Here is a 25891-nt window from a genome sequence, read left to right on the forward strand (position 1 = left end):
TTAGTAGCAACAAAGCTCATGCTTAGGATGTTCAGGTTTTCGCGATAATATGGCACATAAGGTCAATATTGACGTTTATATGGTAGGTTTGCGGGTTACGCCATGGCTCCGTATTTTCCACAACCTCCCGCTTCAGCGCTGCTAGTTGGAGCAATTGGAGATGAGCCGGTCAGATACGGCCCGATATTTAATATTTCTCCCAGCTTTGTACTCCAAAATCGTGACCAGTCAGGCTTCGAAGTGTTCCTCCACTCTATCAAGCATTTCCCCTTCTCATGCCTCTGATCCTAAAAACCGGGCTTTCTCCTTCCCGACGGCCACATCGCTAGAACGGGAGAAAGTTTTTGCACAGGCAACATAAAAAATATATTGTGTATAGTAAAAACTACTTTATTACTTCGCGTGCGTGCGAAGGACTTAAAGAAACGACTTATATTCGCGTCATCTTGTGCTATATTTCGTGCTAAGCGTGGGTTCTTGCGTACGGCAGTTACTAATATGCGACGTACCCTAAAGCACAGTCCTTCCCTACAAATTTATTTGTCGCTCTTACTGCGATTAACCATGCGCTCTTGGTCTATAGACGCCACGTTGCCACACCAGGTGTCCGTATCCCATTGTCTCGCGCATAAATATATGTGAGCAATAAGTTTCCTTTAAAGTTACTACAAGAGCAATCCCACCATGGTGGTGCAGTGCTTAGGCTGTTGGGTGTTGATTAATACAACGCTGGTTCGATTGCGGCCGCGGCAGCCGTGTTTCGGTGAAGGAAACCCACAAGGAGCCTGTGTACTGTGTGACCTCACTGAACGTTAAAGAACCCCAGGTAGTTACCAGGCCTGTTACCAAGCCCGTACACTACGGCGTCTCTTATAGCCGATCTCGCTCCAGGACGTTAAACCCCGTAAACCATTTTGGTGCAGATAAGTTGGCATGCTGCTCAACGCTTGGCTTGAACAGCCCGAGAGAGACCCGCGCACGTAGAATAGAACAAAGAAGGGTGCTGTTTTCAGCCAGGCTCATATATCATACGACACTATTCTATGAGCTCACAAATGGACCTAGAAATGCGGCTTGCAGTGAGATTGTAATGCAAGAAATTCATTGTTGTAGTCTTTGTGAGTACACGAATGAAATTTGAAAACCTTGCTTGGAGCCGATAATTTACGAAAACTTTATAAAAAGTACCCTTGGCGACCGCTCGCAACCGATTTAGACGACACATCCTTGCTCGGAAACCTCACCACTAACGTGACTGGGGGTGCTCGGCACGCCCACGCATTGGGCGCTCCAAATTTACGCAGGGAAGACAGGGCCTGGGGAAGGGGAGGGGGGGGGGGCGTCAAGACTTGTCTTCTCTTTTCTTTGCGCGCCGGTGTGGATTGAGTTGATGGGCAACAGGAGGAGCATCATTTTCGACCGCCTATATGTTCCCTACTAATGCAGCCAGCTTGCACAATTTTGAGCTGCGCAGCGGATTGATGGCATACCTATTGCTCGTGTAAATGAGGCCCATTTTTCAAAACGAGTTGGCCCCACTGTGGCGGGGGCCTGCCTCTCAGTATGCTAACTAACGTGGTCGCACTTAAGCTCCGCCTCGAAGGGTCTTACGCGGCAACTTTAAAGGCTCCCGTCGTCAGCTCCGCTTGTAGATGATCGTTCGCGTACATGATAATTGCCAATAGCTTAATCAATAATCCCTTACACACCCTAAGCTAATAGAAAAGGCAACGCGAAAGTTTGACATGGAGCCCCGCTTAGTCAAGGTTTGCGAGCCTGCCTGAAGTTGGAAAAGGAAGACGAAGACGTTGTTCAATCTGCTGTCGCCTCAGCTCGGGTGATTGACCTGATTGTGCCGAATGTGCCTATTTTTATTTGAATTTTCGAAGACGGCCGCATCTTCAAAGCGCTACTGTCCTTATGGGAAGAGTACGGCTGCTCTGGCGCCGTCATTTCTAAAGGGGCCGCGCCAACCTAAGGAGGTTAGCACGGATGAGGCGGCCTTGGCTTCCCAGGCCATGAAGCGACCAGAATATGGAGACAACCACCCGTCCAGAGAGACTTCATCGCTCAGTGGGGATCAGTCAATGGTCGGGGATGGTGACGAGTCGGTGGCCGATATGGCTTCAAGTTGGTGAGTCACCGAAAGCAAAGAACGATCGGTATCAAAGTAATAATTTTGCCCACTGAGAAAGGAATTGATTTAGGAGAGAGGAACCCAATCTTGCCTTTCGCGGCCATTCAATCACTGGTCGGATCAGTTCTGATTTGTAGCCAGTTCACTATGCAAGGGACTCTTCGGTTGGATGTCTCAACGAAGAACAGGTAGACATACTCCTGCAGTGATCTCCGATTGGTGACATAAAAGTTAAAGTGCGATTGCTCCATTCCTACATGAAGAACACCTGTATTAATAAGGGTTTACCAAAGTGGTATTCAGAAAGCGACCTACTAGATTATTTGAAACCCCATGTGTTCTGCACAAGAAGCGACACATGCGTCGTGTGGAGCCTCAAGAAAAGGAATGGGCTGCGAAACCTACCAACTCTATCGTGCTGACATTAGCTCCCAACTCAGAGCGCCCCGAAAATATTGACCTGGGATTCACAAAACACGTTCTCACCGATTTCAGTGAAGCTCCTTTACGGTGTTTTAGATGTCAAAGGTTTGGACGTGTGGCCAACGTTTGCACAAAGGACCGACGCTGTAAGCGGTGCGGTGGCAACCACAATTTTAAAGCCTGCAAGTCAGATTTCTCTTGTGCCAACTGCGGTGGTGATCATCCAGCGAGTTTAGGTGGCTGCCTTTTCTGTGTGAGCGCGCTACACCGTCGAATATCTTTCATTGCCGGTCTTAAAACCCAACAGACTGTGAAGCCTGTGCGAGGAATTGATGATTTCCAAGCATTGGAGGCGGATGCTGTCGCGTCAACCAGCAGTGTCTCTGAGAGACCCGAGTCCAGCAAGATGTCAAGGTCCACTGCGTTCGAGTCGGTTATTCTACCTACAGTAAAAAGTGGCCAAGTTTCTGAACGACCGGATTATAGCCAGACTCGAAGGAAAGGAAGAATTTCCAATGCCTTAAATGTGACAAGGAAACCAGCTACTGTGGCCGAGTGTGTCCCCGTCGGCATATTTTCTCGACTTTGTGAGTGAGTGCGTTGCACACAATAAGGAGCTCAAAAATCAAGGTGTGTCTGACCTTCTCCATGTTTGTTTGAGGCCCTGCGTTCACATGTTCCAGCGATGCCACCTGGTAAACTGAAGAACTTCCTACAGCTGGTGCTTTCATTGGAGTCCATGTTTACGCCTTCGCAGCCAACTTTCTTCCGACCTAATATGGCTGGTTTTTAACCTCATGGATCTAAAATCCACCCATAAGTGCCGTTTTTATTGCAATGAAACTGCGCTGGGATTTTGCGCTGGTTAGCTGAACTGAAACTATTCGTGAAAGAGACTTGTGTTCCCGTATTGGCCCTCTCCGCAGCTGACCTACCAAGCGAGAGATATTTGATCAATAATAGAGTCAAACGTTAACAATAACGATAACGATAAAAATAACATTAAAATAAAATAAAATAAATAAAATAAAAATAAAAAGTTACCTGCTCTGCTGCCTTCTTCCAAGAGAGATATTTGACTGGATATGTCGCTCATAAAAACTGCAGCATAAAGTCATTTTCTGCAGGCAGGGCCGCGATTTACGTACGAAGAGCAATTGCACACGTTTCTTTAAACGTTACCGATCTTTGCGCAGATGACATTGAGGTAGTGGCTGTGAGAGAGTACAGCTCGGCTTTCGAACTATTTCTATTGCATCCAGGTACATGTCCCCGCGGAAGAGGTAGCAATTTATTTGTTTCTGCAGCAGCTCTGCGACCACTGCCCAGCTCCTCGCATCATCTCCGATGATTTCAGCGCCCGTCATTCCGTGTGGGGTTACAAGAACACGGATTCCCGTGGACGCAAACTCGTAGACGTTATTGACAGTTGGAACCTATGTGTTGCCAATGACGGAAGCCCCACTTTCTTCCGGCCTCCAGCCTCAGCAATAGCTATAGACCTGACTTTGCATTCACCTGATACCCGCGTAAAGTGGTCTACAGCACCTGACCGCATGAGAAGGGATGATTGCCCCAGTTTTGTGTTTGCTGCCGACTTTCGTATGGGTGGTCCTAAAATCGGCCATGTTGTCAACTGGGATAAGTACAGAGAGCACCTAGAACGTATTTCTGGTGACGTTACTGGCAAAATGATTACTATTAAGATGGCAGCAACTGCGGCGGTTAAGCTACCTGATCACTTCCCGGCCCCGGATTTAAAACGCAGGAACCTTTGCTCAGCGAGAAGGGCGGAGCGACAATTCATGCGGAAGAAGGGCGACAGAAACTTGAAGACGGCCTACAATATGCTGAATTCTGCCATTCTGCTGCGGACGAATAAGCTCTGCGGGTTCAATGAATCTCTTCTGTGGTAGCGTGACTGTAGTCTCACCGATGACGAGAATATGGCGAGTAATTGGGAGTCTTGCTGGAGAACCTCGCTCTTTGAAGCCTTTTGAAGCTCTTGCTGTGCGCAAGAAACAACCCATTGCATGCTTGGCAGATGATTTTGCAGATGCGATTGCTGAAAATACTGGAAATGACCTATTTACACCACCTGCTACCTCTACGTCTATCATAGACGCCCCGTTCACGCTTGTTTCCGACTGCGCTCAGTGGCCTGCGGCGCCGGTGTGCATTAGGTCCCAGCGGAATCACCAGCCAAATGCTGCAGAACCTGCCCCTGGAACTCAGAAAGGAGCTCTTACATTTATTTCATCAATCGAGTTTGGGATACTGGCGACATTCCTCTGTAATGGAAGGTGGCATATGTAGTTCCAGTACTGAAGGCTGACAAAGACATGACGGACCTTGCCTCGTATCGCCCTGTGTCATTAACCTCCAGTGTGGCTAAGCTGATGGAGAAGCTAGCAAATTAACGCTTATCGTGGTGGCTTGAGGACACCAAGATACTGCCAACATCTATGACAGGATTCCGGCGAGGACTAGGCGCCTAAGATAGCGTCTTAGATTTGGTCAGTCACACTGAACACCAGAGAACTTTCGGCCTTTCCACCTTAGCCATTTTTCTTGACGTTGCAAAAGCTTATGACAGAGTGCTCCAGAGCGTCATTTTGAACAGATTGCAAGGCATGGGCGTACAGGACCATGTGCTAAGGTTCATTTACTCCTTTGTCAGTGGTCGTACGGTTCGAGTTCGGTTAGGGGGTACCACAGCACCGAAAGAACTGTATTACAAGGTGTGCCTCAAGGAAGTGATCTTTCCCCCAAACTTTTTAACGTCGTAATGGCTGGCCTTCCCGATTGATTGCGAAAAAATTGCTGGCAAGTGCGTCTGTCAACATATACTGACGACATTTATATTGGCATTACTGGCTACCAACATAAGCGGTTAGCCCTGATAGCTCGACAGCCTCTACTTTCGGTACAATTAAGCTTACCTTCGAGGTGTGGGATTGTCTCTATCAGTGAAAACATCCGGCTTTGTTTTACTTCCAGGTGTAGGAAGACATCACGCGCGGTTAAAGATAGACCTTGGTTACTCTTCCATTCGCCAATTCAATAGCATGCGTCTTCTGGGTGTCGTTATTGACTCCCATCTACAGTGGCGAAAAGCTGTGGACGCGATTGTCTCATCTCTATCTTCCCGTCTCAATGTGATCCGTAAAATTGCAAGTGAACAATGGGGAAACCGTCCTTCTATGGTTAAACTTCATGAAGCGCTGGTGGTCAGTAGTAGAATGAATGAACTACCTTTAATTTCCCCCTCGCTATTACAGCTTGAACGTCTCGAAGTTTTTCATAGAAAGGGCCTAAGAAGAGCCATTGGAGTTCCTACGGCGGCAGCGAACAATCCCTATCGAAACCTCTTAGCCTTCTCGCTTCACAAAGACTGCTAATGCAACTTGGCCGCCTCGGAGAGACGGTCGCTGGGCAATCCCTTCTCCAGCGGATCAGCAAGAGGCTTTACTCGAGTGCCTACTTGGCACTTAATACTCTTACTTCTCAGGCACCCAGGTAGCACAGAATATGGGGCCCCAGTATGTTGGGCTTCTCTTGTTCATGCTGTATGGGTCCCATAGCGGCGTTTCTCGGGCTAATGCGACGTACAGTCCTGCGTCCAGACCACAAGGGTCCCTTGTCAGATATTTGAGGGCAATCCAATCTAAATGTGGGTTCTTTATGGAAAAGCCCTCGTAGATCCGAAATGAGACTGACCACATTAAATCTCTCTGGGACCTACATCGGCCATAGTGGGGCAAGAAAATGGTCATGCCCTCATGCTGCCCCGCTCGGCGCCTTGTAGGTTACTTGAGAGCAGATGGAATATGAATAAGAGCTCAATTTGGGAAAGCCCTCGTGAAGCCCAAATGAGGCAGCCTTAGCTGAACACCTTTAGGTCCCACATCGGCCGTAATGGGACTGGAAGGCGGACGTTCCCGCATGGTACTAAAATCGGTCCCACGTGGGAAATTCGAAGGCACATGCAACGGAAAGTGGGCGCTGGGCTCAAAAACAACACCCAGCCCAATTATGGCTACCCATACAAAACCTCAGTGGGTCCCACATTGGCCGTAATGGGGCTAGAAGGTGGATATTCCCAGATGATACCAAAATCGGCCCCTTTAGGGGGATTTGAAGGCACGTGCAATAATCAACTGGGCTCTAGGTTCAAAAACACCAAGCCCAATTGGGGCTGCCCACACAAAACCGCTTTAGGTCCCACATCAGCTCTAATGGAGCTGGAAGGCGGGCGTGCTCGCATATTACCACAATTGGTCCCTTGTGAGGAGTTTGAAAGCACGTGAAAGAGCTAGTGGGCTCTAGGTTAAAAAACGTCCATCCCAATTGGGGCTGCCCACAGAAACCGCTGCAGGTCCCACATTTGCCTTGGCGGGGATAGAAACTAGAGCGTCCGTGTTTTCGTCACATTTATTAAGAATGATTGCTGACGCAGCATAAATGCGGGCTCTTGTCGCAAGAAATAGCGCTAGCCTGAATGCGGCTACCGAATCAATGTCACTGTGTGTCCTGTATTGGCCATAGCGGGGCTGAACACACTGGCGTTTCCGCACACTATTGTGCAAGCATTCTTTCCATCCTTTATTTGTATTAGACTTTGCCCTAAATTACTATTATAGATGATTTGTATAACAGTTAGCATTTTAGTCGGTTAGAAATATTACATGGCTTTTGTGCTCGCGCTCATGAAAATTGCGCTAAAATACTGAAACATACTGATTGCAAACTGTTGCTCCTTATGTGGTTGCTGGGGACAGCCTGCCACTCTCCGTACAACATCGAATATCGAATTTGCACGGGCTCTACTTCACCCTGCCTGTATGCATAAGACGGGCATGGCATCGTCTCTGCTATGTTTTATATGTGGTGTGTGCGGAGATATAGAACATTATATTATGTGCTGTCCAAAGTACAACGCGGAACGGTGTGTGAGGCTCGCCTCCTTCAGAAGACAGGAGGCCTTCAAGCTGCACTTCAGGACATTTTCTACCCGAGTGGTAACCAGACAGGCAGAAGGGAGACTTCACGCCTTCTTTTACAGTTTCTGCAAGACACTGATCTTGGCTCTAGATGGTGACAGCTGGAATTGACTATGTTCTGCTGTGAGTTAATGTGTGCGTAGGTGGTGACTTCTGGAGTGTACTATGATACACTGTGAGTGAATGTGCGTACAGATGGTGGCAGCTGGAATGGACTGTTTTAACTGTGAGTGAATGGGTGCATATATGGTGACTTCTGCAGAGGACTGTGTTATACTGTGAGTGATTGTGTGCATAGATGGTGACTGCTAGAGTGGAATATGTACTGTTATAAGTGACTGTGCGCATAGTGGGGTAGATTTTATAGGTTATAGGACTTTTCCTTAACGCATAAGTGACGCTACGTTGGCGAAATTGCCGGCAGAATAATTTAGGATAATCCCACCTGTATCATACAACTCAACTCAACCTACCTGCGCAAACTAAGGGGGCGTGTCTTACTCGCAAAGCAATGGCCCTGAAGGGTTGGATTTTCGTCAGCCTCCCATTTGAGATAAGATGCCCGGGCTTGCAGCTCCTTCCACATCAACCAGAACCCTGCGAGCAATCAGTGGCATCCCCGTGATTTTTCACTCTCAACACAGGTGCGGAGTCCAGATATTCTAGTTAACGGAGAGCTTAACGCTTCCCCGTTCAAACTGAATCAGCCCTCCAGTTGAATTGCTGTGCTGTCCATAGGAGTAGTGACTCTGTCGCGGTTGCCTCTTAGAGCATATATCGGGTTTGTGCCCATGCCTTATTTTCTATTAAGCGTTTTCAGTCCAGCTCCTATCTTTTTAAACACGGTCGATGTTCTCAATATTATAAGCGCTTATGAAGGTTACCTTACACCTGTCAACTTTTTAGCTCTACCGTTTCTGCTCTGCGTTCCTGGTTGAAGGCTTTCATGATTTGATGTTTCTCAATCACACAGTCGAATCCTTAGATAGTTGCCGCGGTTCTGCTTGACTATCATACCTTATCAGCCAGGGGCGTAGACATGGGGATGGCTTATGGGGGCCAGCCCTTCACGAAATTTCTCCTTGCTTTCATACACCGCCAAACCAACCATGGGCGCCAGAAATCAATTAGGACTTTGTCTCCAACAATGTCGTTTTTACTCTCAAAAACACATTTCGGTACGAATAAAAACGCGAAACGTGCGTTGAGATTCCAAATGTCGTACACGGGATCATACAAACGAGACAAGCCACACTATCAGACAAGCTGAAAAAGCATGCATCGAGGTCCGATGCATGTAGGAAGCACAAAGAAGGAGGGAGCGTGACACTACATGAGTCAGAGTTCAGGCCAGTGTTGTTTTCTTGTTCGCCAGCTATTAAAATTCGCCCACTTGTTTTCTTGCAGTGTGAAGCGCTTCGTTTGTGTCTTGGGCTTCCTAAATTTATGGCCACCAACTTCATTTACCTTGAAGCCCGAATTCCACCTTTGCTATGTAGATCAGAATATCTAACTTAAATGAATCTGATCTTCACCGATCTATGTCTGCTTTTTGCTGCCAACCGACTTTCTTTTTCGGTATCCATTGGTCCAAATTTCACACCCCGCAGCTGATTTTGGTTTAATATTTGCTAGATCCTTTAAATGTTACCCTTCCTAGCATTCTTCCTATGCAAACCAGCGAGTATTCTGTTGAAATTGTCTTTGACCGACATATTCCCGAATAGTACTAAATATTTATCATCCTTTATTCTAAACGGATTATTAGAAGATCGTTTAAAAAGCCTTCTTACTAGTTAAACAATAACAACCGACGCATCTCAGTGTAATGAAAGGTCAGGCGTAGGTATATACTGTCCGCATCTAGACTGGTCTTATTCTGTGTGTGTTCCGGACATCATACCACTTTTTCAAGCAGAGTTTCTGGCGCTGGTACTTGGGCTACGAAAGCTCGACTCTTCTTTTTCTGCAGTGGCTGTAATTACTGACTTTATTTCCTTGTGCTCGTCAGTGGATTCTGCGATAAGAAAAGAAAAACCTCCCTCTCCTTCATCCCTTGACATTTGAGACTTGTAAACACGGGTACCAGGTCACAGCAATGGACTTTAAATGAATTTGCTGCTGGCTTGGCAAAAGCGTCCGTCGATGACCATGTGTTACCTATCATTCCACCGACAGCATACATCACAGCAGCGAGGTTTCGAAGAAACATTTTTTTTACATGCAGACTGGACATCTTTTAAGATCTTATGATTACCTGCACCTCAAATATTTTTGGAGTAAGAAATTATGCCAATAACGCCAACTCGATATTTCTCTAACAAGGCTGCACTGCCGCATCCAACCTCTAAATTTTTATCTTCACAGTTCTGGTTTGGCACTTTACCCAGCCTGCGCGTTTTGCGATGAACAGGAATTATTACATTATCTTTTCTGTTAGTTTGCCTCCGCTTCACTACGTTCAGAAGACGGTTGATGGAAAAGCCATTGAAACAGCTTGGATTCGGTATAAGTAGCCCGATATCACCATCATTTGGCGCCATCATCCTTGGCCACAGTCACAGGTCTGTGTTACCTCATGTAATTTTTTTTACTGGAATAAAATGTTTTTTCTTGCTAAATTTTTTTAGGGTCACTTGTTCTACAAATCGCAGTGTCAATCTCCCGTGTACATTATGACTTTTCATTTTTGTATTTCATTTATTTCACCTTTTCCTTTCTTTTCTTCTACCCCTCCAACAATTTTTTTTTAGTCATGTGAGTATACATCAAAAACATTCTCTGTTGCCTAATTCTTGGCTGATCCCCTGTGTGTGTATGTGTCTCATTTTTTGGTAAACAACAACACGCGCAGCCTCCGCAGACAAACTTCCTCTGATGCCTCCTCTCTCTCTGCCCCCTTGTCGCGCCGAATCTGGGTGTTCTTAGTGACTCTACATGGTCTTGAATATTTGGGGGCTGGGATTTAAAAAATTCCTATGCAAAATCTACTACCCCATTCGAGCTGAAATAACGTTCACAGAGTAGCAAAATATAGTCTACGTTATCTGATAAGTGATTCAAGATCGGCACTTGCTTAGATTTTCCGAAATCGAGAAAAAACTGCTCTCAATCACTTATCAGATAACGTAGACGATGTTTTGCTACTTTGTGAACGTTACTTCAGCTCGAATGGGGTAGTAGATTTTGCATATGAATTTTTTTAAATCCCAGCTCCCAAATATTCAAGACCCTGTACATGCTGCCGCGGAAAGCCTGTCGAAGTGGTCTTCTGAAAGTTCGTGTCTGTTCGTAATACCTCAGTTCTTTTGTGTGCAAATGGTGCATGATAATCAGTGTTATATGCGCGTTGGGGAGACCTGCAGGTACTCTTTTCACCTACGGGTTCGCCAGGAGGATGACGTATTCAAACTAATGTTAATTGCGTGCCTGGGGAACCGGTAGGGAAGAATTTTGAGTTCTGCATTTGGTAACTTAGACAAACGATTTTCTTCTGTAAGAATACATATTTCATGGCGCAGTTGAGAGGTGACGGGTCCACGATTGTAGCTTGACACGCAGGAGACCGCGCAGTAACGTCCAGCCCCCTTCGAAAAAAATGTCTGGCTACGCCACTGTTATCAGCGACTTACAATGGTATCGCTAAAATTATCGTTCAATGCGTGGCAAATAAGGTCATTATCCTGGGTTATATCTGTTTTGCGGCGCGAACATTCCTCTTGGCGCTAACTCTTTGATTTGCTTCTTCTGCACGAGTTTCTTCCTATCACTCTTTGCGTACAAATCGAAGCCGATCACCATCCCGTTCAGCTCCGCATCCTGCACAACGTCAGAGCGAGCGCACTACACGAAATATATTTATTTTTTACTAACCCCATTGATTGCTTTTAGTTCTGCCTCCTGTTCTTCCATTTGCTGGATAATACATTCATGATCCGTAAATTGTTCCCCGAGCCATTACTAGAACCCAAGCAATCAACGCCATCTGCCAGGTTTTTAGCCTGCTTCTTTGCCACCATGGGAAGGAAATCGGGCACCACAACCGTATGCCGCGTTTTTAAAAGCTTTCGACCACTTGGCCCTTCGCGGCTTGGAATGCAGGCGCACTCCGCGGGTTGTGGCGGGTTTCACGGGTGTTTCGCTTGTTCTCTGTACTCTTAAGTTGTTTACTCGATTCAGACTTGACGGGGGACTAGACTGCCTTGGACAATCTATATGCAACTCTTGTCATGCTCTGCCCGTTTTTGGAAAAAAAAGACTCATAACGACTTCCTTTGTGTGTACACAATTTTGTCTTCACAATAAAAAAAGCTTCCGTGTTTTTAAGCCTTTTTTCATGGCGTAGAGGAGGCGCCTAACAGCTAATTAAGCTATTTATGCACATTTCCTCTCTGAAGCAACAAGAGTAGATATAGACTGTGAACAGACTAGGCTAATTTGCCTCACTCAAGCGAGTCCAGGTCTTCTATATCTATTCTAGCAGGTTCCGATGGGCGTAGTTAATGCCTCTATAACTTTAAAGCATGTTTGTCGGCACATTGTCAAGGCATCTTCATAGTTTCACAATTTGTCCTTTTTTCTTCATTTCCAATAAATTCATCCTCTCTTCAACCCATACAAATGCTCTATTTGCTGCATGCGTAGCGACTGGCTTGCCTTTCTTGTCCGTATTTATACTGCGCTGTATTCCTTTGTGCGAGTCATTTTCGATATTCTCAGCACGTTGTTGCTCGATTTAACTGAAGTAGCATGGCAACTATATTTATTAACTAGTCCGCTGACGAAATAGTTAAATAGGGTGCATACTGGGTTACCAAAGGTCAAACAGCACTGGGTATCGATTACCCAAGCGACGCCTATTTTAACTGCTGTGCAGTCTTAGCACTTCTCGAAATGGCGGTTTAAATAGGTTACCACTGAAACATGCCAAGCTTGAGTGGCTCCCGTGCAGCGAGAGCAATTTGTTGGTGTGTAATGGGATCCTTCTGCCCGGCCCGCTGTAGACCACGTAGCATACGACGATGGATAGTGGCTTACCCTCAGGTGACTAAACAACCACGAATGCTTCACTGCAAAGCTGTGCGGTTGCTTCGACTAAGTTGCCCGTATAGACCACATAGCGCAACGTATAGCGAATGGTGAGGCCTTTAGAGTGTACAGTACTGGTAATGACTTGCCTTGGTTTTAATTCTGCATGGAACTTCGCACAGAAATGAATTCATGTTTAGAACTTCATACGGTTCCACAGGTTCCTGCAAGTTAGCGCGAGGCCAGTTCATTGCGCAGTTCACCTAATTACACAGTACAAAGCACGAAACATAAAGCAACACGTACTAACGTAATGAGCCGAGGTAGAGGATATAGAGCTTAACAACAAGCTTGCTTGGGCAAATTAGTTACGCGTATCTAATTGTTCTGTAATAACGCTATGCATACAACCACACAACACAATGTTTGCGCTCTACAGTGCTTCTGTCATTTTCCTAATATCGTGGCGCGCAATATTTTGTGTAGTAGTAGGCGGCATAACTTGGCTGCTCTGCTCGGTAGCAGCCCGAACGGGGCACTGATTCGTGCACTCCGCATTCCCCATGGTCGCAGCAAAGGCAAGCGGTGCAAGCTGGTCGTCATGTACGGCCATACGACGCTGGCCCTGGCACAGCGGGTGGGCGTAAGACGAGCGCTGTTGCACGCGGGATATAACGACCGGACGCTAGCGAACGACATCGCGCTGCTCGAGCTGTCACGCGAGATTGAGTTCACCGAGCACGTGCAGCCGGCCTGCTTGCCCAACGAGAACTTCCCGACACTACCGGGAGCGACGGGCATCGTGGCTGGCTGGGGATACACGTCGGACAGTGGTGAGTCGGTGCGCGGGCTCGTCCTCTTTCGAGCTTTCACATTGGCTTTACGGAATTCCCGTTGCTTACACCACGCGCGGGAAGTTGCAGCTTTTACTGCGATAGCTATACTGCACCAGGTTGCGGCCCGTCGCGTCGTCCCGGGAAGGGCCACGTTTGACCTTGAACAGAAGAAGAACGCTCGGCCACCGGCAGCTAATGCTTTCGCTCCCCATTTGGTGCAGCAGCACTGAACCCTTCTCATTTATATGTGGGCTGGAAGCTTACGCTCTCGCGTCATACTCTTAAACGATGAGGTTGAGTGTCCCCAATAATGTAACACCTTACATTGATAGGGCGTGATAGAGGAATAATGTAGCAGGCAAAAGAAGCTTCCGCAGTTGCTATCGCAATTCAACTAGGGTTAACCAGAGTTAAACCAGAACTGATTGTTTTGGTTTTAAAGGTATCAGGGAAATATAATAACCATCGATAATTTAGGTCAACTTGTGGGCCAACATTTAGTCGGTAAGTTCTTACGCCTACTTCGTGAAAGTTTCCGATTTCTGGCCCTGGCTACTAGTGTAAGAAACGTACCTTCGAAATTAAGAGCTAGGCATTGCAGACGAATACAATGCTATATTTAAAAGACATGTAGTGGGTGAGTTTTGGCCTGGTAACACTACTACGCTCCTCGCATGCCTACCAGGAGCGAGCGTATTGTATTCGGATACTTCGCGGCCAAAGGTCGGCGGCGCACTGTTCCGTCCCGTGCCTGTGGAATAGTTGTCGTTAACTTACATTTGTGGAGATACGCTGTCTAGAACCCTTCCTCCCCCAGTTTAGTGATCTCGAAGTGAAGAAAACGACGCTATTGCGAAGCGTCCGATTTCGTTATGTTTGCGCTTGGCAGGCATGCGAGGCGCATGGTCGTCGCCGTGTGCCAAGCTACACTACACCCCTGCTTATAATGCCCATAGCCTTCTCTATATGCACTGCCTTACTCATTTCGTTCAACAGGGACCTTCCGCTGTTTGCACTTAGCCCAGGGTTACTCTTTGCTGTCTGAAGTAATCAGATATTCCCGTCAAATGTGATCACGTGGCTCAATTACATCAATCATTGCCCAATTGTGCACAATCCTCCCATCGTTGATCCCTGAACTGCCTGCGGACCCTTCTCATTTTCTTGCCTGATGTCGCCGTTGCACTGCAAAGTTGTTACTTTTAGTAACTGTTTACTTATAGATGAAAGTGTGAGTGTTTTATGGCGTTTACAGCTGGTTACTCCATGGACTCACAAACGTTGTACAGACATTGCGGACAAGTATATAGGAATACAGTTCATTACTCGCGAAACCCAATCCCTGTTAGAAAACTGGCGCACTCACTGTTGCCTCACTATAGTATTTCTATTAGTAAAAGGACCATAAAAGCCAAACACAAGTGGAGTGAGCAAGCACCTTATCTATGCGTTGCGCTTAGTATGCACTGGGAGAGCCCGTTTCTCTTGTCACGTGGATACTTGGATGCTTTGGGGAGCAGCGCGGAAGACATTGCAAAACTCCACTCCCTTCGAGTTGTGCCCTCTACCGGGAAAAGATGACAAAATACAGCACAGTGATCAATAAACTTCAGAATAGTCATCATCATCATCATAATCAAATTCTATCAACGTCATTATAAGCCAAACTAAGTCTCTTCTGAACAAAGACATATCCCACATCTTTCAAACTGACACTGGACTGTGGCAACCTTATTACTACAGAATTCCTAACCTCGTCCGCCTACCCTACTTTTTGCTCCTCTTGCCTCACTTTGAACACCAAGCAGTTATCGTAAAAGAAAATTGCTGATATTTTCTTCGCATTACACGCCCTGCCCTTGGCCATTTCCTCTTTTTTATTCGGGCTAGATTGTCTCTAACAAGCGTTTCTTATCTGATACACCCTGCTTGCGCTTACAGTCACATTACGCAACATTCTGTACACGTTTCCTACCGGGATTTCGACTACGACGTCAATAACGCAAGAAGTTACCGTCATCAACTCAGTTCTGTACCTTCCCTTTGAAACTGCGTGCATCATTTTCTTTTTCGCAGCTCTCTCCGTGGTTCTTAAATATTTCTTTTTGTTTATTTCAATGTCTCTCTCCCAAAGCTGGGCGCGCTTTTTCCTGTGGAGGATACTGGCAAACTACCCTCCATGACGAAAGAGAACGAGCTCGCCTCCCCCCCCCCCTCCCCCCTCCTCTATGTTCCTATTCTTCTAGTTATTTCACTACCATGGTCCAGTTTGAGGTCACGCCCATACAAAAAAGATTCACGGGCTTCAATAGAAACGTTTACGGTCAGCTATCTAGGAACCTTTACAGTCTATCACAGACCATCATTAGGGTACATGTACGCCCCGTGCACTGCCTGCAGGGGCGCCACTGTAAACCGCCCAGCGGTCATTTTCAAACGTTTTTCCGGGATACGAGTTGCCGCGGCTCATGCGTCGCTGCAATAACTGCCGATGCTCGCGTCGGCGACGTTTTTTCAGCTCCTGCCGATTTCTTCTAAGGTGGCCTGAAGCCTCAAACTAAGGTTAGCCTTTGTGTAGCAGCGAAAATATTCATGATTTTGCAGCCATCCGGGAGAAACTAATGCGTACACGTGCCGGATGCCTCCTACAGACAAGCACTAAATCTTCATTTGCATTTTGGAGCCCTGTTTTACCGAGGTATGCTGCATCGGCTGGTCAGTTATTTCAACAAAATAATCGATTTTTTTTTTCATTTACTGTTCCTTTGCTTTGCAATCTCATATGTGCACATGGTGACGCGCCTCGATCCAATATATGGGGCATTCTGCGCCACCCGCCATTATATTGTGCCAGCATTGCTTCCCTATAGGCATATTGCTTCATCGGCCGAATTCACAAGACTTTAATGCGATGTCGCTAAGTGTCCCATGTCGCAGCAAATCCAGCGTCGGCGTCGTTGGCCGTGAGCGAAAACTCTCGACGGAAAACTTCGGAGTAGCTTGAAGTGCCCAGATTGGGGCTACACTTCTCAAGGAAATTCCGTAACTAAAGGAGATAATTGAGCGAAAAAGACAACTAAGTCACCTTTGAGTGGGGGTGTAAGTCGAATCTAGGACTGTCATATTCTGAGACACACACATGCTTATAGGTCGTGAAGGCTCGCTGGTTCGAACTGAATAAAGGTAGACCTACTGAATTCGCTATGTGAATGGGGTCTCAACCCGCAATCGCGTTCTGTTCTTAATAGGCGGTGCTTACATAAGCGCCACTATGTTTAAAACATCCCCCACAGTCTTGGCTGTAATGATGTATTGGGTCATGGTGATGACACGTTTCATAACGTTAACAGTCGTAAGCTAAAAGCGGCTTAAATCCGTTTAAAGAGTGGAACCTTTCAGGAGGGGCAAGCCACTCCGCATTTATGAGGCTCCGAGATGAACTTCTAAAAATTAGGAGCACCTTTTATTGTCATCATAATAGTAGTGGCGATTGCACTGCCTTTTGATCACGGAATTTGTTTTTCGTTGCTGTTCTCGAAATTATTTATAATTATTGTTCCTGTAGCATCGATGCAGACTCAAAAACACGTTAGTAAGCCATTAGCACCTCAACACAATCCCTAGGTCGCCCTGTATGAAGCTTCTTGTATGCGATGGGTGCCCTCCTGGCTTGACGAGGGTCTGGGTTAGAACTCTTTTGGCGACACATCTTATTATTGATTTTTTTTTTCTCAGACACCACTATAAAAGAAACTTCCTCTCAAAGTTTGGCTTTATTTGGGTCCTCCCCAAATCGTTAAGTTTATTTTGAAACGTATGGTGCTTGAAATATCAAGGCGAGGTTACGTGGCTGCGGCGTCATGACCCTGTCAGTCAATCAGAATTTTTCTCCACCGCCATCTACAGCGGTGGCTTTTCGGCGGACGAGGAGTATACACTATATCGCTTAATATAGATGTAAAGGAGCCCTCACATGACACCGTTGTAGCAGCCTTAAACTAAGCACACAATATTACATTGTACAGAACTTTCACTGTAGCAAGATTCAGTGTCCATCGCGGCGCTTATTGGTGAACTGGGGTGAGCAACGTCATGAAACCACTCAATTTGTAGGGTTGGCAGATGCCCTCAAATACGTGTGCGGTGTCGCTTGGTAGCTGTGTTTGATATTGTCACAGACCAGCTGAAGCGCAGTGGTAGAGGGGGACCGTAGAATGGCTGAGGTTTTAATCGCCCAGACCAGAGGTAGCTCGTGCACACCTCCCGCGAGCGCCACTACTTCGTTCTCCTCACAGCTTAGCGCAAAGGTAGCTAGAAACAGGTACGTGGCATCAGTCCCCCCGAAAATGAACAGCATCGTCACAATGCGAGACTATATGCAAAGCAGAGATAGATGCCAAAAGAAACAAAACTGAGAAATTTAAAGGGGAAATGCAATAAAAGGCTGCGCTAATAAGACACGGACGAAGGAAAGGTAGGACGCACACAAACGCACACTGACAACTTGATTTCGTGAAGAAAACCAAGGCATATATACGCGATCTTCGCTACTTTCTAATCACAAAAAAAAACACCAAGCGAAGAAGTGACGTGCACTAAAACAACACAAAATATCAAATTCTGCTGCAGAGATGATAAACTTAACTAGGGCCGGCCCACTAAGTAAACCAAAACCAAACATCTTCCAGTCTAACGGATTATCAGCACAACCATCAAATGGTAATGCACGAATACAACACAGTGATGCAAGACAAAACCCATAGTACATCATACCACCATCTTCAGGCTGGACAACGAAACATGGTATAAAAACCAGGTCACACAAGCAGCTTATCCAAGCCTCGTCAGAAACAAGGAATGCAGTGAAAAAAGGCACCAAGTCAGGCTAAAGCCAATTGTCTAACATTAATACCAATCACAACAACAACACTAACTAAAAAAAAATTTCGCGAAGCTATGACATCCGACCAACACGCAACCCACAACGCAGACACATGAAAGAAGGCCAAAGCAGAGCCTTATTTCTTTCATGTGTGTACGTTGTGGGTTTCGTGTTGGTCGGATGTCATAGTTTCGCGAAATTTTTTTTGTTAGTATGTTCAAAACAGAGAAACAAAATTTTCAGGAACCCAATTTCTGCACCAGCAGACATACCATGCTGCCAAACGGCTTTAAATATGCACATAATTAACAAAAGAATATAATCACCATTTAATTATCGTAGTTGGGTGGTTAGTCTCAATTAGGAGTTTGATGCCTTGACCGAGATGACGTCACATCAATTTTTAAACGAAGGAAAACTTATCTTTTAGAACCTGGCAGCTCGAATAAATCCGACGCATTTTCCACGCGCGACCTGAACCGAACGCAAGAGAAGCGCCGGAAATATGGCGCAAGCGCAACGTCCGCTAGTGACGTGTCGTTTTGAAGGCAGCGCCCACTTTTAGATGCTGTGCTAATTTCCCTCCCTAGGGAGCCTCGGCGCTTAGTTTAGACAGCGGGCGGCGTTATCGCCCGATTCGTCACTTCGCCTGCTTCGCTATCGTCATATATGCGTCGTTATGCTGTAGTTATCGTCAACTGCGGCAACGTCACTTTTGGGAACACTGATATACTCTGGCTCGGCAGGCTGCCTGTTCGGTTACCTCCGGAAGGATCTTTTTTTTTTTTTTAATTGCTCCGCTAGATTCGTGAAAAACTGTAGAAGAAGGACGTTCAGGACGGCGTCGAAGTCGACTGGGAAGCGGGGAGATCAAGACCAACACGATCTGCGCGATGGCAATTCTACACACCTTCTTTCTCATCACTGTCCAGCGAAGGGGTCCATCTTCTTTTTCACAATGCCCCCCAGGGAAAAAGGAGCCATTCTGGCGACTTAAGGGGACAAAGACACAATGCGGTCGTAGAACGGCTTAAGGCGCTGCACATGAACAGTTTCACGGCCACGGTGTCGCAAATCGGAAGATGGCGTAAGCGGCTCAACAACATGGTTCAGTGGTGAAGTGCGCTCGACGACGCGGTAGGGCCCATGATACTTTGAGATCAGTTTTGTTGAGAGGCTGGGACTGCCGGATGGAACCCATAGCCACACGAGTGAGCCGGGCTCGAAGTGTGGTGCATTCTTCTGAATGGTGTCATGGCGATATTTTTGGCGCCACTGAGAGTCGGTTGTGAATGTCCGTGCAACCTGGCGGCATTCTTCTGCGTGCTGTGCAGCTTCGGTCACTGTGGTACATTCTGATGCGTCAGGGTTGTAGGGGAGGACAGTATCAAGGGGAGCAGATGGATGCCGACCGTAAAGCAAAAAGAACGGAGAAAAACCCGTGCTGCATTGCGTAGGTGATGTAAGGAAGGATAATGTCCCAGTTTGTGTGGTTGGATCCGCGGTACTTCGCGAGCATGTCAGCGAGGGTGCGATTAAATCGTTCAGTAAGGCCGTTGGTTTGCGGGTGGTAGGCGGTGCAAGTCCGGTGAATTATTTTGCACTGAGCGAGCAGGGCTTGAATGACGTCCGATAAGAAAGCACGGCCTCTGTCGCTGAGCAATTCACGAAGAGCACCGTGACGGAGAATGAAGTTCTTCAATAAGAAACCGGCCACATCTCGGGCTGTTGCAGCTGGGAGCGCGGCGGTTTCGGCATATTGCGTCAGGTGGTCGACGGCGACAATGATCCTGCGATTGCCATCAGCTGTGTACGGAAGAGGGCCATAGAGGTCAATTCTAATGCGGTCGAAGGGTCTAAGCGGGCATGTGAGAGGCTGTAACTCACCAGCCGAACGGTGAGAAGCAGGGTTGCGGCGTTGGCAAGTCAAGCACGATCGAACGTACCTAAGTACCGAGTTGTACATACCGCGCCAATAGTAGCCAAGACGAATTCGAGTGTAGGTCTTGAAAACTCCGGCGTGACCGCACTGCGGATCGGCGTGAAAATCTGTACATATTTGAGTCCGTAGATGGCGCGGAATCACGAGGAGCCATTTCCGTCCACTCGAATTGTAGTTTAGCCGGTAAAGGCGGTGATCCCGCATCTCATAGTGGGAAGCTTGACGGCGAAGTGCGCGTGAAGGGGTTATCGCTGAATTGTTGGAAAGGTAGTCAATAAAGGATGCGATCCATGGATCCTTTCGTTCTTCAGCAGGCATGTCACTGATGTCGAGGGAAGATACCGCAAAGTCCGAGACGGAGAGGCTGGCAAGGTCGCCTGGCAGCGGTGAGCGAGACAAAGCGTCGGCGTCTGTATGCTTGCGACCAGATCGGTAAATAACACGGATGTCATATTCTTGTAGACGAAGAGCCCACCGCGCCAAGCGGCCGGAAGGGTCCTTGAGTGATGAAAGCCAGCAGAGGGCATGATGGTCAGTGACTACACCAAACGAACGGCCGTAAAGGTAAGGGCGAAACTTTGTGAGTGCCCACACAATGGCCAAGCACTCCTTTTCCGTTACAGAGTAGTTCGCTTCGGCTTTTGTGAGAGTACGGCTCGCATACGCAACTAAGTATTCACCGAAGTCGGGGGGGGGGGGGGGGGCCGCTGAGCAAGCACAGCGCCGATGCCGACACCACTGGCGTCTGCATGCACTTCGGTGGGCGCCTCGGGGTCAAAATGGCACAGGATTGGTGGGGCTGTGAGGAGGCGGCGCAATGTGTTGTAGGCGTCCTCGTATGCTGGTGACCACAGCGAAATATCTGAGGTATTGCCGAGGAGCTGAGTCAGCGGGGCGACAATGGAAGCAAAGTTCCGTATAAAACGCCGAAAGTATGAGCACAGGCCCAAAAACTTCCTAATTGCTTGATGGTAGTAGGCTTCGGAACCTCGGTCACAGCTCGAAGTTTGGCGGGATCAGGACGTATACCCTCCTTGGACACAACGTGGCCTAAAATGGTCAGGACACGAGCAGCGAAACGACACTTTTTCAAGTTGAGCTGCAGGCCGGCGTTCGCAACGCATGTCAAGACCTGCTTCAGGCGAGAGATGTGGGTCGCAAAGTCTGGCGAGAACACCACGATGTCGTCAAAATAGCAGAGGCACGTCTTCCACTTCAGACCACGCAGTATAGTATCCATCATACGCTCGAATGTAGCAGGGGCATTACAGAGACCGAAAGGCATGACGGTAAATTCAAAGAGGCCATCGGGGGTGACAAATGCGGTTTTAGGGCGATCTTCCGCAGCCATGGGTACCTGCCAGTAGCCGGATCGTAAATCGAGCGAGGAAAAGAGTTCAGCACCTTGTAAGCAGCCCAATGCATCATCTATACGCGGAAGGGGGTAGACGTCTTTTCTCGTGATTTTGTTCAGGCGACGGTAGTCGACGCAGAAGCGTATAGAACCGTCTTTCTTCCTCACTAAGACAACAGGAGAGGACCACGGAGTGTTAGACGGCTCAATCACGCCATTCTCAAGCATAGTATGAACTTGGGCTTCAATAACTCGGCGCTCGGTGGCAGACACTCGATAGGGACGCTGGCGCAGAGGAGCATGGGAACCGGTGTCAATGTGGTGGGCAACAGTTGATGTGCGGCTCAAAGCAGGCTGGTGAGAGTCGAATGAAGAGCGGAACTGATGAAGCAGTGCGAGGAGTTCAGAGCGTTGAGGGCCAGGAAGACTGGCATCGATGGAGCGGAGAAAAACGTCGGCAGAAGACTGGTCCAGCGCAAGAACAGGCGGTGTGTGTGCAGCCAAGTCAGCGGGCTGCGAAGAGGGTGTTTAGTCAGCGGTGAGAACAGAATCTATGAGCTGGATGGTGCCGAGGCATTCACCACGATGCAGGGATACGGGAAATGAGAACGGATTAGAAATCAGATCGCGGTGAGACCAGCTGATATAGAAACTACGGCATAAGGCAGCGGGAGACTTTTGCCGTTTAGAAAGGTAGGTGATGGGGTGGGAAGTACATCGGTACTGCGAGAAAAAGCAGAAGCACTGGGCACAAGAACGAAAGAGCACGCAGGAAGATCAGTATCTTCGGCAACAACGACTTTGGGATAAGGAACGTCCGGCGATGGTTCGTCTAGCGCAAAAATCTCCAGTTCGGCACGAGCACACTTAAACACCGCATTATGTCGCGATAGAAAATCCCAGCCCAAAATGAGATCATGCGAGCAGGAAGTCAAAACGACGAACTCTATTGCGTACACAACTTCCTGAATGGCGGCTCGTGCTGTGCACACCGCTATAGGCTCTATCGGCTAGGCATTTGCAGTGCATAGCGACAATCCTGAAACTGGTGTCATCACTTTGCGCAATGAACGGCAGAGACTTGCAGCCATGGCAGAAACAACAGCGCCGGTGTCGACCAGAGCCAGTACTATAACGCCGTCAACAGAAACTTCAAGCAGATTTTCAGGAGATACGTGAGGCCTTTGACAGTTCGCTCGTTGCGCAGTTCTCGCCTCAGGAACTGCGGCATTCAGTTTTCCTCTTGCGCAAGATTCGGACGGCGTCGAAGAGGGGATAGAGAACGGCGACGCGGCGAGGTTGAGCGGCGAGGAGAAAAGGTGGTACGGTCATCCGCGACGGAACTTGCAGATGGATCGCCGGTGGTGTACTGACCTCGAGGCGGCTGCCAAGAAGCTGACGTTCGGTGCGGTACAAAATCATCGGGAGTGCGATTTTGGCAGTAGCGGGAAATTTTGCCAGGAACTCCGCAGGAATAACAGATGGGACGGTTATCACTGGTTCGCTATGGATTGCGGTGCAGCTGACGTGGTGGAACCAATGGCTGTGGTGCCTGAAGAAATCCTTGCACAGGCCCTGGAGGCGTAGCGTACACCACCGGGTAGCTGGGTGGCCGTGGTCGTGCAGCGACGGCAGCGTACGTCAGCGGTGCGACAGGAGTGGGGGCGCATGTCAATGGTGGAGTGACAGGGACGTCGGTGTAAGGGAGGGGCTCCACGGCCGGCGCGGTCTGAGGCATGGGTGCTGACGGAGGGGCAGATGGAAGGGCCTCCGCCACGCGGTCGGCGATGACCTGTCGAAGGGGCGCCAAATTGCGGGACAGCTCGCAATTTGTTGGCAGCAGAGATATATGGCGAGCAACTTCCTTGCGGATGAAGTCTGAGCTGCTGCAGCAGCGAGGAGGTGTCAGATGTTGCGGAGAGGCCAGAAAGTGACTCTGCAGGCGCGGAAGGCTGTCGAGGGAGGCTGCGCTGCTTGCGCAACTCATCCTAACTCTGGCAGAGGTTTATAACTTGAGCAACAGTAGTTAGATCCCGGCAGTTTAACATCTGAAAGGCGTCATGTTCGATGCCCTTCAGGATGTGCTTTATCTTCTGTGGCTCGGACATCTGAGCGTTTACGCGACTGCACAGGTGGAGTACATCTTCAATATAACTTGTAAATGTCTCCCCGTGCCGCTGTGTTCTATCCTGGAGACGTTGTTCGGCGCGGAGCTTTCGTACTGCTGGACGACCAAAGACGCTTGTAAGACTAGCCTTGAATGAGTCCCAAGTCGTGATATCGGCTTTGTGGTTACGATACCACAAGTTGGCAACGCCGGTCAAATAAAATATGACGTTTGTTAACTTTGTGGCGTCGTCCCACTTATTGTACGAACTCACTCGCTCGTACGAAGCAAGCCAGTCTTCGCAGTCAGTGTCGTCAGTCCCGCTGAATAGCGCAGGGTCTCGCTGGTGTAAGGAGCCAGAGCAGACAATCGGCGGGGTCATCGGGTTGGCTGGGGGTGTTCGTCGTTAGTCATACGAGTTACAGGGAGCGTGCGGGTGCGAAGCTCCAGCGTGAGACAAGGGTATCAGGCCGCACCTCCACCAAATGTAGAAGGACGTTCAGGACGGCGTCGAGGTCGACGGGGAAGCGGGGAGATCAAGACCAACCCGATCTGCGCGATGGCAATTCCACACGCCTTCTTCTTTCCCATCAGCGTCCAGCGAAGGGGTCCATCTTCTTCACAAAACTTACGCCACACTTCTGTGATAAGCGTACAGATTGCTTTGTAAGGTCGAACCAATGTTACTTGGAGCGCCTTTCTCTTTTATGCGATATCGGCTTGACATCTGAAATAAACTAGAACTACTTCGTATTTAAAAAGAGTGTATCTGAAAACATTGCAGTTTTAGCACTACGTTGGATCGTACCTGCTAGCTCGATAAGGTGGCCGTGGGCTGGATCACATTTCTCGTGTTTTAAGAACTGGCAGTCCTTGACTGTAGGCATTTAGCCATTTCGAGCCGTATAACAAAGCGACGAAAAAAAAACCGAATTAGTAAATTTTAATCACTCAGTTGTTTACAGCCCCACATAGATATTCCACGCAATTACTACTCATTGGTATGACAGGAAATACTTTTCTCGTGTAATCAAATTTCGTCCATTGCAATGCGCAGAAGAATGCATTATTTACAAGAGTTCACAGAAAATATTAAACATCTCTCATGGAACCATTTTAGCTGATATCTTCCCATACAGCTTCAGGTCTTCGAGATTCGCTAGCTCCGTCTGGAAAACTTCGTTCTTAGCGTATTCCCGGACGAAGATATCTAGTAGTGACAAATGGGGGCGACCTATCTGGCCATGATATTCCCCAACGCCCAAACCACTGCATGGGAGAGGTGACGTCCAAGAATGGCAGGGCCAAAGGAAAAAAAATAAGAAGGGTTCAACACTGCTGAACCGAATATGGAGCGAAAGCATTAGCTGCGGGTGAGGGTTCTGCGTTTTTTTTTTCTTGCAGGGGTGTCCACGGACCACGCTACGAGCGGTTAAACCTGGCGTAGTATTGCTTTCGCAATAAAAGGTTCTATGTGACTCTGGCATGCTAAAGCTATTTCTTTTTTAAACTACCAATAGTAGCACTGAGGCAAATTCAGGGATGGCGCCTTCGGAAAGCCCTTTATGTACTTTAGCCCAGTAAGGCATCCGTCAATAAATCAAGCACCAAAAATACGGCATTCACTGCTGATAATTTTCCGGACCTTAAAGACTGCACAAGCCAGCAGGATGCAATAGAAAAAGAAATTGCGATGCTTTCAGCACCAATTGCACAGCTGCGACAAAAGAAAGCACGTATAGCCCAACGCCGAAAGGAGAGCTCAGAAAAACAGAAAGAAACGCTTGCAGGCAGTACGACAGCAAGGTTAGTGGATGCTCCGAATTGTAAACCTGCCGATAACACACCTATTTGGAAGGCGGTATGGGACACGCGCAACTGACACACCTCATTCAGAGCAGCTTACATCATGGATAGAAGTAGCCGAAACAAGTGGCAACAGATTAAACAATGGAACTGCAGAGGGCTCTCTAATAAAGTTGGGGAAGTAAGGACAAAATTATTGTACGGCAAGCTGCATTCATGGGCGTTCTTGATACAGGAGCACAATAGGTTATATTCAATAACAGGATATATAGGGTACCAGTGTCCTTCTATCCCTGATAAACGAGCAAAAGCAGAGGCCGAAACACCAGGAAAAGCTGCCGTCTATATTAGGGCCAACATTCCCCAAACGCCA

The 25891-nt window shown here is 47.8% G+C and overlaps 1 protein-coding gene and 1 pseudogene across 1 annotated transcript in view; one reads left to right on the top strand and one right to left on the bottom strand.

Annotated features, from left to right (window-relative positions):
- Positions 1 to 25891, top strand: part of LOC146186668 (mast cell protease 1A-like) — a 169830-nt gene that overhangs the window by 10099 nt on the left and 133840 nt on the right. Inside the window, exon 4 of the mRNA XM_084608078.1 lies at positions 13165 to 13432. Coding sequence (XP_084464204.1) covers positions 13165 to 13432 — 268 coding nt within the window. The remainder of the gene's footprint in view (positions 1 to 13164; positions 13433 to 25891) is intronic.
- Positions 23110 to 24094, bottom strand: LOC146186669 (uncharacterized; annotated as a pseudogene).

Source organism: Amblyomma maculatum, chromosome 6, assembly GCF_055883805.1.
Source record: "Amblyomma maculatum isolate TAMU_Amacu chromosome 6, ASM5588380v1, whole genome shotgun sequence".
Taxonomy (NCBI): Eukaryota; Metazoa; Arthropoda; class Arachnida; order Ixodida; family Ixodidae; genus Amblyomma; species Amblyomma maculatum.